The sequence below is a fragment of the Hermetia illucens genome, chromosome 2 (assembly GCF_905115235.1).
Source record: "Hermetia illucens chromosome 2, iHerIll2.2.curated.20191125, whole genome shotgun sequence".
NCBI lineage: Eukaryota > Metazoa > Arthropoda > Insecta > Diptera > Stratiomyidae > Hermetia > Hermetia illucens.
In genome coordinates, this window is record NC_051850.1 from 29,982,305 (window position 1) to 29,998,872 (window position 16,568).

The 16,568-nt window shown below is 44.5% G+C and overlaps 1 protein-coding gene across 1 annotated transcript; it reads left to right on the top strand.

Annotated features, from left to right (window-relative positions):
- The first annotated feature begins 9,161 nt into the window (after positions 1-9,161).
- Positions 9,162-9,973, top strand: LOC119649106. The gene has a single exon (XM_038051105.1). It carries the CDS (start codon positions 9,229-9,231, stop codon positions 9,877-9,879), a length of 651 nt encoding a protein of 216 aa, XP_037907033.1. The 5' UTR covers positions 9,162-9,228; the 3' UTR covers positions 9,880-9,973.
- The last annotated feature ends 6,595 nt before the right edge of the window (positions 9,974-16,568 follow it).

Sequence of the window (16,568 nt, forward strand, 5' to 3'; positions counted from 1 at the left end):
GAGAATCTCGTCGGCCACTTGGTTTTGGTTCAGCCGACAGGGTTGCCGCCCCGTCTTCCTTCCCGCCACCTCAGAGCACCCGGCTCTAAAATGGCCAGCTTCTTTGCCGTGACTGTGATGATCACAAAAGCTACCAAGTACTCAAGGTATCAGAGATAGCCAAATGAGCTTCAGCAATTTTCTTTTTTTGACGAATGCAGTTATCCGCTCAGTAAGTTGGGTGCTAAAAAATACAGCCAAAGACGACTAAAAGAAATAGGAATTTGTGGGTTAGCAACCTGTGAATTTTGAATCTTTACTGTTACCGAAACGTCAACAATGCCACGGATAGGGACATGATTACGACCTTTGGCTCTTGAAAATGGAATATCGGGAACGGTATCGAACGTCATCGGAATGCTCACTTTCTCCAACTCGAGCGAACATTCCAACGATATAAAATGGGAACTCCCCCTTTTTTGCCATCATTGCTGTTGTGCTTTTGCGCTCTGAAAAGCCAAGCCGTAGGAAACACGAATCTGGTGTCGGGTTGTTTTTGCCGCCGAAGGCGCGCCTCTTGACCTGAAAGTTGGTCTCTGACAGAATTCTGACTGCAAAATTCCGGTTCAGGTTAAACAGCGTCACAATTGAGTCATGCACCAACGGTGACTTCCGATATATTGAAGAAGGATTAGTTTCACACGCGGTTCAGGAGAGGCTTCCTAAAGGTGACGTTTAGATCGTGATGGGCGATCTGAACACCAACGTGGGCTCTGTCAACACCCTGCCCAGACATGTGATTGGAAACACGGTCTTGGCGATCATAACGATATTGGTGGGAGATCTATCTCGTTATTGGTGGCATATTGTTCGAGTACAGAGCTTGACATAAGGTCAGTTGGGTTTCAACTCACCGACGGCGAAAGAACAATAAGAACACAAAAAATTTTGCGATCAGTAGTATACTTAGGAGTTGTCTTCTGGACATGCGTAACAAGAGAGGATAATGATTTGATGGTAATTTGCGTTTGATTCCACGTTGCGTCGGTCACTTCTACTGATTGGAGAGCTGTAATCCCCCAAGTTCAACATCGACCGCTTGTGTGATCCAGTTGTCGCTTGTTGATCGGACGAAAATTCACTGAATAACTCGCCTGGGACTACTCATGTGCATTGGGCTACCATAAAAAGTGCTACCAAAAATGCTCTTCTTTCGAGTGCTGCACATGTCGTCGACCATGTCCTGAAGAGGCGTCATAAGATCTGGTTGACTACGTAATGATGGAAGTGTGACCATAATAAAACGGAGTTTATTATTGTAACGGTAATGGGACGGAAGACCTTGCGTTGGCCGACTCCTCATCCATAATGACGAGCAGCTGAAGAAGTGGAAGGATCGTGCAATATCAGATTAGACCAGAATATTTTAGTGATGGACCCAGAACCTTGCCGGGAAAGCTGTGAAAAAGGTGAATTGTACATACAGGGCCAGACCGTAATTAGAAAAGAAGTAACGATCGTTAGTTCATTATTTGGAACCTAAAATAGCAAAAGAAATAGTTCTTAATATTTGAAATAAAAGTTTATCGTTTACCAAAGTCTTGTTTTCTTTTGTTTATTAAATTTTCTACCTAGACAAAAACCCTAGCTGATACCTCAAGTTCTTTTTACCTCTACCGTTTTCCGTACTTGATGCCTCCTCAGCATTGGTTAAGATCCTAAAATTGATCTAAGGCTCCTGCGAAACATGAAACAAAACGATCCACTCGTCGGCCATGTAGGGAGAATGGATTCCAATATTTAGCGTAGCTCGCAATGCAATTGTCGCCCCTCCTCAATGACCTATCCACTGTCACTTCGGCCTTCCAATCTTAATGTGTACGAGTGTAAGCTGGCTGAGTTCTTCGTTTGACAGACAGCTGGTCACGAAGACTTGAATGTTTTGAGTAACAGTGGGGTCACTTTCTATGTGCTGCTATAGCAATACCGAAAGAATACTAGCACAGAACAGTTCCAACCTCATCTGTTTAAGATAAATGCGTTTCCAGATTTTAGGTGGGCAGTGAAACCGGATCTAGCTCGGTTAATGCGTTGGGCAACATCCACTTTGGTGCTACCGTCGGGAGAAGCTATGCTTCCTAGATATACAAATAGATCAACACGTTCGGTGTTCTGTAGATAGCGAGAGTGTGATGACCCGGCAGGTTGAGAAGCCTGGTTTTGTTGGTGTTTATTTTCAGTCCAATTGCTCTCACCTCTCTTTTGAAATCTAGAGACATTTAGCCAAGTTCCGTGATCCAGCGAGAGAGCAAACAGATGTCGTCAGCGTAGTCGACGTGTTTGAGGAAGGAATTCATCGTTCATTGAACTCCTCTACATCTTCCGGAAAAAGGCAGCATGAAGAACGTCACCGATAACAAGAAATAAAATCGATGACAAAATGCAATCACGGGGGAGTCCGCTTTTGACTTCAAAATCCTGGAGATTTCAACTCGGTGAAGAACTTGGTAGTTTGCGCCATTATATGTCGTTCTGGTAATAACCATTGGTTTCTCCGAAATGCCCTTTTTCCGTAGAGCACGCGAAATGTATCCCCTGCTCACGATATCGAAACTTTCTTAAAATCGAAGAGGCGTAATTGAAGCCAAGATTGTTAATGCGATCAATGCAGGAAGATCCGGAACAGAAACCAGCCTGCTTTTTGTCGATCCAACTTTCGAGATGTTCTTTGATGCATTCGATCCGATTATTTTAGTTATAATCGGCAGCAGGGAGCACGCAGATGCCCCTCCTATTGCCGTATTCAAAACGGGTAACCTTTGCAACCATTATTCTCTTCTTCCACTCTCTGTAAAAGATCTTTGATTCCCAAGATTTCCGTACGAGTAAAAGTAGCAGATCTGCTTGGTGGAACAGTCCATACCTGCATGTTGCTGTGACTAGCCATTTCATCCACAAGAGGAGGAACCTCATCGGATATGGTTAAGAATCGTGGTGAAGTCTTCTTGCTACTTCTTTAATTCAGTATCGGAGTTCGAATGCGTCAGGTCCACCATCATTCATCGGGGTCAATAGAGGTTTCAATCCCTCCGGTTCATCGATCCGCTTCCACGATTTCGCTGTCAGTCAGATTATATGACGCCAACGACCTGCGTAGAACCCGAGAGTAGAGCACTTTTTAAGATGGCCCAATGTTCACCGATATTTTCAATCGGGTTACCGTAGAATCAGCAAGATAGTTCCCTCGCTATCGAGCGATAGCTGGATCTTTTAAGCGATCGATTTTGAACTGCGAGAAGTAGCGGACACGCAAGGGAATGTGGCGACCTCTTTCGTGGCCAATGTCAGTGATTTTTTTGTTACGCCCATCCAGGAGACAACTAGTACTTTGGAAGTACGGTGGAAGTTGCAAAAATCCATAAACCAACCATCGTTATCGTGCTTCCTAACATGGACTGAAATCTTGCAATCAGAATCCTGTCAAAAACCGGCTCTAAGATCGAGAGAGCGCGCCTTCTGACAGTCGTCAAAAGCAAAGCTTAGGCCTACAAGTCGAAATGATATCATTAAAATTTTCGCTCGAGATAGAGAAAGCGAGCATTTTACGCTCCCCGCACCCCGGGTCCGGATCTCTGCTCTGGTCATATAAATTGGTGATCACGAATTAAGTTCTACTTCCTAGAATTCTCAACATTAAGCGGGATATGGGTCTTTAAGGTAGGTAGGCAGGTAATCGCCCTGATGAGCCCAATTAGAGTCGTAGAAGGCTATACAGGTCCTTTTCAGCCTCGGTTCTATGTTAAATCTCCAATTTCACTTAGGAACCTGGATTATACCCAAATACTTAACATTGGAGGAAAGAACCAGCCCTCGCTCTTTTAGCTGTGGAAGGTAGAATTCGGGTACCCTTGCCTTGGTTTTAGGTTTTCGGTAGGCGAACTGAGACTTGGAGTAGGTCGTTCTCTCCATAATTGTTCTTAAGTGGATGTCCAAGATATCATCAACATGAAAGAGGTGAAAGTGCTCCGTAGACTAATGGCAGCTGCGCCATCTGGCCCCGCAGACTTATATCCGGAGAAGCTGTTTACTGCCCAGCCGTTTTCATCCTCGGTAATTACCTATTTGATAATCTCACACGACTGAATGTTCTAACTCGGAGTTTCCCTCATTGGTGGGGAAGTTCATCTGAACTAGCAGCTCCATGGTCTCATCAGAAGATTGCGTCCAGGAGCCTTTCGACTTTTTAAGAAAGGATAGGCTCCTATCTTCCTTGACCAGAATCTCGCTGAGTCTCCCAGATTTGCTGGTGCTTTCAATGTTCTGAGAATTGGGCAATCAGGACTGCTTCTTGGCAATCTTGATGGCCAACTTGTCCCTCTTCAGGCGGTCCTTGTATAACTGACCAATATTTGTGTTTGTAGCAGATGCTGAAGACCTCCCTGGTCAGCTTCCTTACGCTGGACAGATTTTCATTCTACCACGGTGCTAATGTCTTCTTGATGGTGGTTTCGAATGCCTTTTTTAAACCCCCAACTTTTGACTCCAGCTCGGAGAGTTTGCCCTTGATAATTTGACTAAACTTCTTAAAGTCGATCCTCTTGGGGATTTTAAAAAAAGTGAATCCAACTGTGATCTGGTAAGAAACGCTCAAGTTCTTCATTTGAAAGGTTTCATTGTTGATTAGTGGGGTGAGATGAAGGACTTTATCCTGCTTCTAATAGTTCTCCGAGCAGGGGGAAAGGAAAGTTAGTGTATTGCCCCTATTACACACTGATAGGTTTTTGTTAATAATAAAATCATCTCGTTGGTTTCCGAGCTGCCCCAAAGCGTATGTCTCGTTCTATCAACAGTTTGGCCTTCTTTGCTGCGATGGTAGACATTAAATGTTGTAGTTCTACTGATGTTTATACAAGCTCGCCGCTCCTGCTTGCTCCAGTTTCACCACGATGACGTCGTTAGAACTCAGGCCCGGACACAGAAGACAGCAGGTTCTTTCTGGCGAGAGTGTCTTTTGTGCTGTGAAACAAATTGTAATATTTACTCTTGGGTCCTTTGATGGTTCGACCTCTTTCGATCCACAGCTCTTGGTTTGTCAGCTCCTGTTGGAGCGTCGATATCCATCTCTTCCAACAGATCGTTCGCGGCGTCAATTGCATCCAGGTCATTGTGCGGGTTCGCGGAGCGGAAGATTTTCACCTTTGCATTCTTAACTCCATTTATGCGGAGTAGACAAGGTTCTCGCATGGTTTGGCATGGAACCCAAAGACTATCACAGAGAAATCAAAGCAAGGGATGAATCCTCCCTGCTTTCCTTTATCATCAAGGAAATGCTCGATAATTCCGATAGACTGGCCTTAACATTGGTCCACACCTCCGGCACCAGTTTGCCACTAGTTGAATTATCATCCGTCAGCACCACATTGAAGTGATCACTGACCTCGTTGCTGAAGGGTTTTGCAGTTTGTACCTCGTCCGGCTGTTGCTGTTTCCCTGTTTGCAGAGGTTGCTTGGCGTGCGAACCCTTGCACATTATGCTTCGCTCGTGTTGCTATTCGATCTCATCTTGAGATCGATTGCGCTTGAAGGGGGTGGGCTCCGATTCCCGGTTCTGGTTTCCAAACCGTTTGTTATTGTACTTGTATGGTCTTCTGGTAGTGGCTCTTGAGCAGAACTCCAGTGGATTTCCGTTTCCTTCCTGGCTTCCAGTGGTCGAGATTCGAAACAGCCCTTGCTTTTGGGGGACGTTAACGTCGATGTTAGGAATACTATAGCTACTGCTTGCTACATCCATCGACGACAGTTATTTGCAAACTAAGAAGAACTAGCTCGTTTGCCGCATTGCTCCTGAAGGTCCCCGTTATTCATTTCAGTACAGCGGTGTTACGGCTGCCTCCTGGCTGGATGCTTGTCCGATGATGGGTCTGATATTATCGCTTTTTTTATCCTTCATGTTTGTTTTCACAAGTAATCTGGGAAAATGTTCACTCTGGCTAGCTGGCCTACCGGATAAGGGTCTAATTTGAAACTGGAAGTGCTCAAGGCATTCAAAAATCGCATACTAGAGACCAAGTCTCCCATTGGTCTGATCGCCCTTTGGCTACGCTGTCCCATCTTGGCATGGATGAGGTAGCTTGAAAACTTGTCGATTTCCAGTGGCCCGGGGAATTCATTTGAGAACCTGCCGAATTATGCAACATTAACCTGAAGTATAATCCTTTCGCCATAGGCGTTTAAAAGTTTTCAAAGGATTTGGCAATTTTTTCCTATCTTCCCTATCAGGGAGCTGCAAGAACCGCGGTCTGTAAAAAGAGGATGTGGTTCATGTTCGCCGTTCTTAGCAGTAGTAAGTTTTCAAACAGGAATTGCAAAAAATGAAAAGTCAAGCGCCATGATCGACATCCTGCAAACGAAGAAGCACAGAATTTCAACTAATTACGACCGGATGGGCAGATGGTGTTATGGTGGAAGAAAAAAGAGCTGACTTATTGCTTCTTAGGGGACAGTACCGAGATAGCACTGCTGCTATATGGATGAGGGATACGGTTAACTTGCGAGTGCGACCCATGACGGATGAAATGGCTTCGTTTGTGTTTGGGCTCGTTGTGCGGAATTTTAGGAGTTAATCAGCGACGTTAACAGGGACCCATGAGGCTTCCATGGAAGAAGTGAAAATAGAAGACTTCGTGAAGTGACTTTTTGCTATCTGCCTCATTTGAGCTGACGCTGTCAATGAGAGGTGCAGAACTGAAAAATGCCCACTCTTCACTGTAAGGGAACTGTAACAAACGGCCTTGTAGAGGATAAAAAGCACCATTATCGGGTGGTATTTTCAGTGAAGTGCTGAAACTTCTACCCGAGAATATGTTGGATTTGCTACTTAGCGCATTCAATGCACGTTCGACAGAGGTCGGTTTTCCCTTCTGCTAGAAGGTTGCAAAGCTAGCGCTGATAAGCAATTACAAAGGCAACCCCGAGGTACCATCAGTGTACCACCCTCTCAGTATGTTGGACACAGCCGGGAAGCTGCATGAGAAAATCAGTAAGCCAAAGTTGTCTAACGAAATACGTGTTGCGGGAGACTACTACCAAGACAATATGAGTTTAGATCCGCCGAGTCAACAAGTGGATGGCTCAGCATGGATTCTCCATGGCTCTAGAGGAAACCGAACTGGTCGTCCTGACCAAAGAGATGGTTCTCACAGTTCTCCCTGTTCAGGTTGGTAAAGCGATGGTCTTCTCGAAGACGGAGTTGATATATTTCTGCATCATGATAGACACAAAAATTCTTCGATTTTTCTTCGAACAGATTCGGAACATCGCCGAAAAGGACTGCAGCTATAATGTTTACGATTTGGCGGTTAATGTTCAATATTGGAAATTCCTTATCCAGTAGGCGTCGTTAGCTGATGAATGCGGTTCACACCTTCTATACGGTTTCGAAATATACGCTGACTTCCTCAATCTCTACCGCTCTACCGTAGCGATCTAGCGCAAGTACGACATAGAGGTGCCTTGCGAGTTGCGTCCGCCTATCGTTCCGTTTCGAAGTCAATAGTGCTGGTGATAGAAGGAGTTATTACGATGGTTTTCAATGCTATTGAGAGGGGGTTTATATACCTCAGTAAAACCAAGAGAAATAAGGAAACCGGCGCTTGTGAGGAGAGTGCTCTCAATGCATATCAGCAATTGTGGGAAAGAGAATCGAGGGGTAGATCGGCGGCGTATCTCATCAAAGACGCGCGGTTATGATTCTACCAAGAGCACGATGAGGTTCTGTATTACCTTATACAGCTGTCCAGCGAACATGTGTATTTTCAGTCTTATCTGAACATAATCGGGAAATCACGTTCACCCCGACTGCATTTATTGCAAGGATGTGGTGGATGATTTTCATTTGCAGAAGGTTTGAGCACCATGGCCATCGCCTTTCGAAGGAAAGGCGTTAAGGATCTCCGGATACCATAATTATACAAAATATATATGGAACAGAGTAGCATGTTACATTTAAGGTAAGGTGATGGATTGGAGAGATACCAGACTGCTGTCGTTCCCTAAGCCAGAGAGTTCTGCTCCTGTACTTAATAGGCCTGGCCTAAGGTAATGTGTCAAACCGTTCCGAGTTAGTGTCCTAGATCCAACAGGGGAATATTTTTGTCAGTAGACAGAAACCCGGCATTTTGTGCGTAAATGAATTTTACCCCTCTACCGAAAAACCACACAACCTATAAACACATTTCTACCTTATCTTCACCTCCAAACTGGTTGTCACGGATTCCTTTTTCTCGAATCCTTAATGTTAAGGGAGATATTGGCCTTTCAAGTCTTTAAAAAGATTTCTCACTGATTTTCCGCTTTTCTAGCCCGCTGATCTGTTGATCACTAATTGGACCCCTTTACCCCGAATTTTGAATATTAGGTAAGATTGCGATGTTTGCAGCTTTTCAGGGAGGTTTTCCATTTTTCTTCAATGTTTTTCGCCGATATACGTTGGTCAGGTTAGTTGCCCCATCGACCGGAGATGTGGGTGTTGATAGTGGTTGGTTTCAATGGTCGGATAGCGGCCGAGAGTTGTGGTTTGCACTGCCTAGTTATGGCGCTGCAAGGAGTTAGTTTGTCTTAACCTTATTCTTATAATTTTCCCTCTCAGGTAGCTCCCCCTCTGCCTCCTTTGTTAACCTAAAGATTTTTAGGGTGTCTGTCTTTCATTTCAGTTTCTGAGCGGTCTTCGGTGTAAAGGTCAGCGGTTGTTGCTTACCCGTGGGTGAGGCTTTGCATTTTTTTCAACTCTGCAATAAATATGTACATATCGTGCGTTGAGGTTCTGGTCCCATAGGTAGCCGCCATAACTTTAGTTTTAATGAGAAAATAAATAGATCTGGACAAGACTTCTTTGACCGACACGTGCCTGGTTGATATCGCGTGGCAGGTGGCTCCCAGCCTTCACTATTTCTTGTCATGATGACTTTTCAAAATAGAGTGACTACTTTATCTTCTTCAAATTGGTTTATGGTCATTCTCTGTGGAGTTTGGAACGACTATGTAAACAGAATCGATATCAGCAGTTTATTTCCCCAATTCATCCCACTGATATTACTATATTAACTTCCTAGAATAAAATTAAAACTCTTATCATTCTCATGATAAGAAAAAAACGACCTCAAAGTTACCACTTTTGTGATCATTCTCGCTTGGTGGTAAGTCAGTACCAAATTGTGTTTCGTAGAGTTTAAGCCAATCAAGTGCGGTACAATGAGTGAAATTAATATCCGGGTCGCGGTTCCCGATGACTTTGAGGACATATTATATGGATTACGAACATATTTCTGGCCCTACGAGCCTCTCTCTGCTGGTCACAAAATTAAAACGGCCACGCCGTCCGAAGAGGAGTTGATCATGTACACTCCACAGAAAGGAATGAGTCTGATAGCCACAGATCCAGATCGCGGAGATAAGGTCGTTGGATTCCTCACAATCGACATTTTGACACCGGGGCTGCTTGCGGAATGGGACGAGCTCAGTAAGGACAAGCCAAAGGAGGAGCGGACGGAAGCAATGGGAGGGATTTTCAATAAACTCAATGAGAAGGCTGATATATTTGAGATGTACAAAGTGGATAAGGTGCTTTGGCTAGTTTGTCTTGGGGTAGACCAGGCCATGCGAGGGAAGAACATTGCAACAAGGTTGGTGGAGAGAAGCATATCTATGGCTGAGTCATTAGGATGCAAGGGGATCGAAATTGACTGCACCAGTGCCTTCTCAGCACGGATAGCTGAGCGCACCGGCATGAAATGCATCGGCGAAATTGCGTACAAAGATTATGTCGATGCGAATGGTGAGCAGATTTTCAACCCTCCTGCAATACACACACACATGCGAAGATTCATAAAAATTCTTGAATAACATTTAATCTAGGTGAACTTTGGCCTATAATGCTTACTTCGTTATGTTAGGTGCTTGGTACCATTTAGATGTTTTGGTTGTATTGAATAGATAAAAAGATTTTTGATTGATATAAAAGCGTTTGAAGTTTACTTGGTCGCATCCAAATCAAGGTGGTAAGCTCATTGGATTCCTAACCTGTCACATCTACACCCCCAGGTTCGACCAGGAAGTCGCTGATTTACTCGCAAAGTATCCACCTGACGAACGATTCATAACCATAGAAAGTATTTTCCAAAAAATGGATGGAGAAACAAATTTACTGGAAGTGTACAAAGTGGACAAAGTGTTTGCTCTCTTTTCGCTGGGGGTTGAACCAAATATGCGGGGGAAATCCATTGGTTTTAGGTTGGTGGAAAAGGCTTTATCCATGACTCAGTCACTTGGTTGTAAGATTGCTTCAGTGGATTGTACCAGTTACTATTCCGCTCAGATCGCCCAGCGATTAGGGATGAAATGTATCCATGGAATTTCGTATGCAGACTTCGTTGATGAGAATGGGGAGCAAATATTTAAACCTTTGCCGATACATACTCATCTTAAACGATTCGTGAAAGTTTTTTGAAGGAAGCCCCTCCTCTTTATTTTATTACAATTTATTGAAACAACCAAAATGGCAGGAACACAGAGGGATTAGGATATTTATTATCTAATTGTTATGATGTCGTGAATTAAACTGAGTCAGATGCGAAACAAGTGTTTTCATGCTGCATTAAGGACGTTACCTCATTTAGCTAGAATAGTGCTTGTCAGATTCGGATGACTGTGCTAATAATCATATTTGAGGGTGTGGCTTCATGGGCTCTAGTATATTCTTGTTGGAATAGTGGTACATTCTTAGGTTCATATAGGCACAGTTACTGCCCAAATACCCCATGTTGAAGGAGAGAGACAATATGAGCTTGAGAAAGATAGCGCCGACGTTTCCCGATGGTAGAAATGCAGATCTCTCATGGCTCTCTCAGTGGTGAAAGCTTAGCTGCTGCTGATTATATACTCTCAGCAATTTTTAAAGAGAGTTGCTATTGGCGACAAGCCAATAGTAAAAGTAGACAATATCGTCTCGCGGAAGAGGCTCTAAAACGCCCAGCTTCTTTGCCGTGACTGTGATGGTCAAAAAAGCTACCAAGCACTCAAGGTATCAGAGATAGCCAAATGAGCTTCAGCAATTTTATTTTTTTGACGAATGCAGTTATCCGCCCAGTAAGTTGGGTGCTAAAAAATACAGCCAAAGACGACTAAAAGAAATAGGAATTTGTGGGTTAGCAACCTGTGAATTTTGAATTTTTACTGTTACCGAAACGTCAACAATGTCATGGATAGGGATATGATTACGACCTTTGGCTCTTGAAAATGGAATATCGGGAACGGTATCGAACGTCATCGGAATGCTCACTTTCTCCAACTCGAGCGAATATTCCAACGATATAAAATGGGAACTCCCTCTTTTTTGCCATCACTACTGTTGTGCTTTTGCGCTCTGAAAAGCCAAGCCGTAGGAAACACGGATATGGTGTCGGTTTGTTTTTGACGGCTACAATAGGAAACACGAATCTGGTGTCGCGTTGTTTTTGACGGCTACAGAAGGCGCGCTCTCTTGACCTGAAAGTTGGTCTCTGACAGAATTCTGACTGCAAGATTCCCGTTCAGGTTAAACAGCGTCACAATTGAGTCATGCACCAACGGAGACTTCCGATATATTGAAGAAGAATTAGTTTCACACACAGTTCATGAGAGGCTTCCTAAAGGTGACATTTAAATCGTGATGGGTGATCTGAACCCTAACGTGGGTTCTGCCAACACCCTGGTCAGACATGTGATGGGAAACACGGTCTTGGCGATCATAACGATAATGGTGGGAGATCTATCTCGTTATTGGTGGCATATTGTTCGAGCGCAGAGCTTGACATAAGGTCAGTTGCGTTTCAACTCACCGACGGCGAAAGAACAATAAGAACACAGACAATTTTGCGATCAGTAGTATACTTAGGAGTTGTCTTCTGGACATGCGTAACAAGAGAGGATAACGATTTGATGGTAATTTGCGTTTGATTCCACGTTGCGTCGGTCACTTCTATTGATTGGAGAGCTGTAACCGCCCCAAGTTCAACATCGACCGCTTGTGTGATCCAGTTGTCGCTTGTTGGTCGGACGGAAAATTCACTGAATAACTCGCCTGGGACTACTCATGTGCATTGGGCCACCATAAAAACTGCTACCAAAAATGTTCTTCTTTCGAGTGCTGCACATGTGGTCGACCATGTCCTGAAGAGGCGTCATAAGATCTGGTTGACTATGTAATGATGGAAGTGTGACCATGATAAAACGGAGTTTATTATTGTAACGGTCATGGGACGGAAGACCTTGCGTTGGCCGACTCCTCATCCATAATGACGAGCAGCTGAAGAAGTGGAAGGATCGTGCAATATCAGATTAGACCAGAGTATTTTAGTGATGGACCCAGAACCTTGCCGGGAAAGCCGTGAAAAAGGTGAATTGTACATACAGGGCCAGGCCGTAATTAGAAAAGAAGTAACGATCATTAGTTCATTATTTGGTACTTAAGATAGCAAAAAAAATAGTTCTTAATATTTCAAATAAAAGAATATCGTTTACTAAAGTTTTGTCTTCTTTCGTTTTACTGAATTTTCTACCTGGGCACACATCCACGCTAATATTGCAAGCCCCTTTTCACCCCTCCTTTGACTGTTTTCCGCACAAGATGCACCCCCAACATCAGTTAATATCGTGAAATTGATCGAAGACTTCGCAAGATGCGCAAAGGTTTACCCATCATAATTATGGTTAGTTTCATAATCCATGGACTATACCAAAGCCGCCAGTAATTCTCGCCCTCTAAACTAGTGATGACAAATTAAGCTCCTTCTCCTCGAATTCTCATCATTAAGCGGAATATCGGCATATAAAGTTTTTCAGTTTTTGCTCCCCAGCAACCACTTTCCAGCTCTTCCGTGCTATATCCAATAATATCCCAGGCAAAGGTCGAAACCTCCTTCCTTAGGTGATGAACGCCGAAACCTCCTTCCTTAGCACTGGGTAGCAAATGAATGCCTGCGGTCGATAATGCTGACACCTCTCAATGCAAGTCAAGGAACGGGTCCATAGGAGCCATATGACCAGCTGTTACCATCAACTCCTTCCTTTGAAGTAGCATACAAACCTGTCGACTTGTTTCGGCGCTCGAATATTTTGTCAATGGCGCATTTAATTAATGAGTTTACTGACCTTTGATGAACACAAAAAGACCTCGCTGAGATGGTTACACCTCGCTGAGTTCGAAATAACTTCAGTTATTCGGAGCAACCATTTCGTTACGTACGTCATCCACTGCTATGGTAAAGGAGTCTTCAGTTATCAGACCTAGGAGATCTCGGCGACCATAGCTCGTGGCTAGAGTCCTAGTGTATTTCGTATCCAGCTTGTTTTAATAGTCCACTGCATTTAAACTAACTACTCATTTCGTTGACTGCCCTATTCTTTTAGTCGACCAGAGACCGCTGAATTATATGCATTTACCCGAGCGATCAATAATCGTTTACGCCAAAGGGGGCGGTTAGAACCTTACCCACTAACCTCCCTTTTATCTCCTTACTGCCGTGACATTATGGACTTCCTCGTAGTAAATGTCCCATCAGGGCGTTACAGTGTATGTTTAAGGCTTCTCTGCGCATTGCTCTTGTCTGTGCACTTTGGTCATATCTTGACGATCCGTGATCATCCCCTGTATCACTTCAATCATGAGGTTTCTACGTACCACCTTTGATCCTCCCAGCTCTTCTACATACACCAGGACCTGTGGTGTCCATAATTTATTTGTCGATTTTTTTGCGTTTGACAATTGGCTGCCGCCAAATTGTCGTGAAGTTCCCGTTTCACCGGGTCCGAAGTCGGCGGTGGCGCAGAAAGCTTCCGCTTAGCAGGGGTGGCCTCGGAGGGTCCCTATTCAGGGTGGTTTGGTATCTCAACCGGCTGGGGACAAAGGTTTACCGTTTTAACCTACTCTTCAAAGATCCATGATATTGTTCAGCATCGTCCGTCACTCCATTGCAAAACGCCTTCCCAATCCTGTGGAGGTAAGATTGAAAACCTCCATGCCCGCTTAGAAGTTGGGTAAGAAAATAATTTAATTCACTGTGCGTTAGGTTCAGCCACGTGTCTAAATTGTCGATGAGCCGCGCAGTCCATCTGCCCCTTGGCTCACTTTGCAAGAGGGGATTACTCCTGTGAAAACCATCGCGGCCGGTTCTGAGACAACGCGATAAACCAATGTTCGCATTTGCCGACTCAAGGCCGAGACTCCAGCTGCATCCCTGTCCGCTGTGCTTTGATTTGCTCGTGGAAGCTCTTATTGGAGTAGAGCATTAAACCAAGGAATATAACTGCTGGTTTTGACTTTAGAGTCAACTTTCCAATCGATATGGGACGCTAGGTTGGGATTCTCTTTCTGATCAAGATGACTACTTCGGATTTTCAATCGCAAGGCTGAAACGATGAGCAGTTATCCATCCGCTTACCTGTCGTATCACTATCTGATTTGCACCTGTTCAACAGTGCGTCCGGCAATAAGTGTCGCAACGTCATCTGCATAACCAGGCGTAAGGATTACTATCCGTCGATATCGGCGGTTGTGTGTCTCGGCTCGATGAAATCTACGACCTCCATAATAGCATCTACTGTAGATCTCCCTGTTCTAAGCCCGAACTGTCTTGGGGACAAATCCTCGGCAGCGAGAATCGTTTCAGCGATTCTACTCCTGATGAGCTTCTCGAGCACTTTCTCAGCCGTGTCAAACATATACAGCGATCGGTATCCAGACGGGAACTCCGGGTCTCCTTTGCCCTTGCTGATCAGCGCGAGTCTGATCTTCCAGCGACAAACAAAATGCCCTCCTTCAAACAAGCGTCGAAAGGCTTGAGCATCAAGTCTGGCCGTTGGCGAAATACTAGTTTGTAAACTTCCGCCGAGATGCCATCAGGATCTAGCGACTTCCTGTTTTTCATAGTGAACGCTTATTCGATATTTCTCATTGTGAAAAGAGAGCAATCCTCGACGTTTTCCGTGCTATTGACATCAACCATTATAGGATGTCTGGAGAATAATGCTCATACGGTCCATCTGGTCGGTACTTAGTATGCAGGGCTTTCGCAGAGCCCCGATTTTCCGGGTGACAAGCTTATAGCCAATTTGCTACGGGGCCTCGTTCTCCTTGACGAGTTTGTACCAGCCGAGAGTTTGCTTTTATTTATCACGGTGCGGAGTCTGCTGAGTCTGCCTTTTGCTGATCTATACTGTACCTGGGCGGGGCCAGATAAAAGCAGCAGGATCACTCTCAACATCATTCGACATTGACAACGGTCTATGATCATGCGTCCTCTTTAACCTGGCCCTGGAGAAAGTGATCCGTGATGCTGAGGTAAATGTAAGAGGTACGATCTTCTTTAAGTCCACCCAACTACTGGCCTATGCTGACGATATCGACATCATAGGAACAACCACCCGAGACGTACGATGCCTTCATCCAGATCGAGCAGCGGCAATCGGGGCGAGATCTTGGGCTGCACATCAATGAAGGCAAGACAAAGTATATTGTGGCAACGTCAGCACCAAAAACCAACCAACCAACAACAGCAAATCGCAGTGGTCAAACGGGAAGAAGAAAAATACGAGACTACAACAAGTGTCGAAAGTCACAACCGATGACAGCTACGATGATGAAATTTGCGCACGGTTGTTGTCAGCCAACAGAGCCTATTGCAGCTTACAAAAACCATAGGGTCAAAGCTCTTACTGTAAAAGACAATGATCTTGTCAGTTCTAATGTATTCCTCGGAGACTTGGGCTCTTAGCAAGAAAAATTGCGAACTCTTGGCTGCGTTCGAGAGAAGAATCGTACGAAGAATTTTTGGCCTCCTACATGAGGATGGACGATTCCGTAGCCTATATAACGACGAAATCTATGAGCGATACCAAGATCGTCTGGTTGTGGAAAAAATCGTGCTGAACAGGTTACGGTGGGCGGGTCACTTAATCCGTATGGATGAGAATGATCCAGCCTGAAAATTCTATAAGGGCAATATCTATGGTAGAGAAAGAAGACGAAGCAGAACCTGCCTGAGATGAAGTGATGGCGTAGGTCAGGACGCTAGACAGCATTTAGGGATATCGAATTAGTGGACCTCGGCGCAAAACCAGGATATCTGGAGTTCCTTATTAAGGCAGGCCTAGACTGGATACCGGGTGTTGCACCGTTGATGATAATGATGAAACAACCCCACAACCTATATACCCATTACCATCTCATTCCTCGCTGCCGAGATTGCAGTCTAATGTTTATCTGTGGGCCAGACTGTGATTTGTTTCAGCTCTGCAGTCAATACATAGAGTCCTCCTTCGTTGAGAACCAGGGTCTGGTACCATAAGTTGCCGACATGGCCAAGGTTTTAATAAAGAAAGTAAATTGATCTAGACAGAATTTCTTTGACCGAAACAAGCCTAATTGGAGCAGTGAGGGGTGTGACTCCTAGGCTTCACTATTTATTGTCGAAACCCACCTATGGTTTTCCAGAATACGGAAACTACTTTATCTTTTCATAGGCTTATGGTCATCCTTCGTGGAGTTTGAAACAATA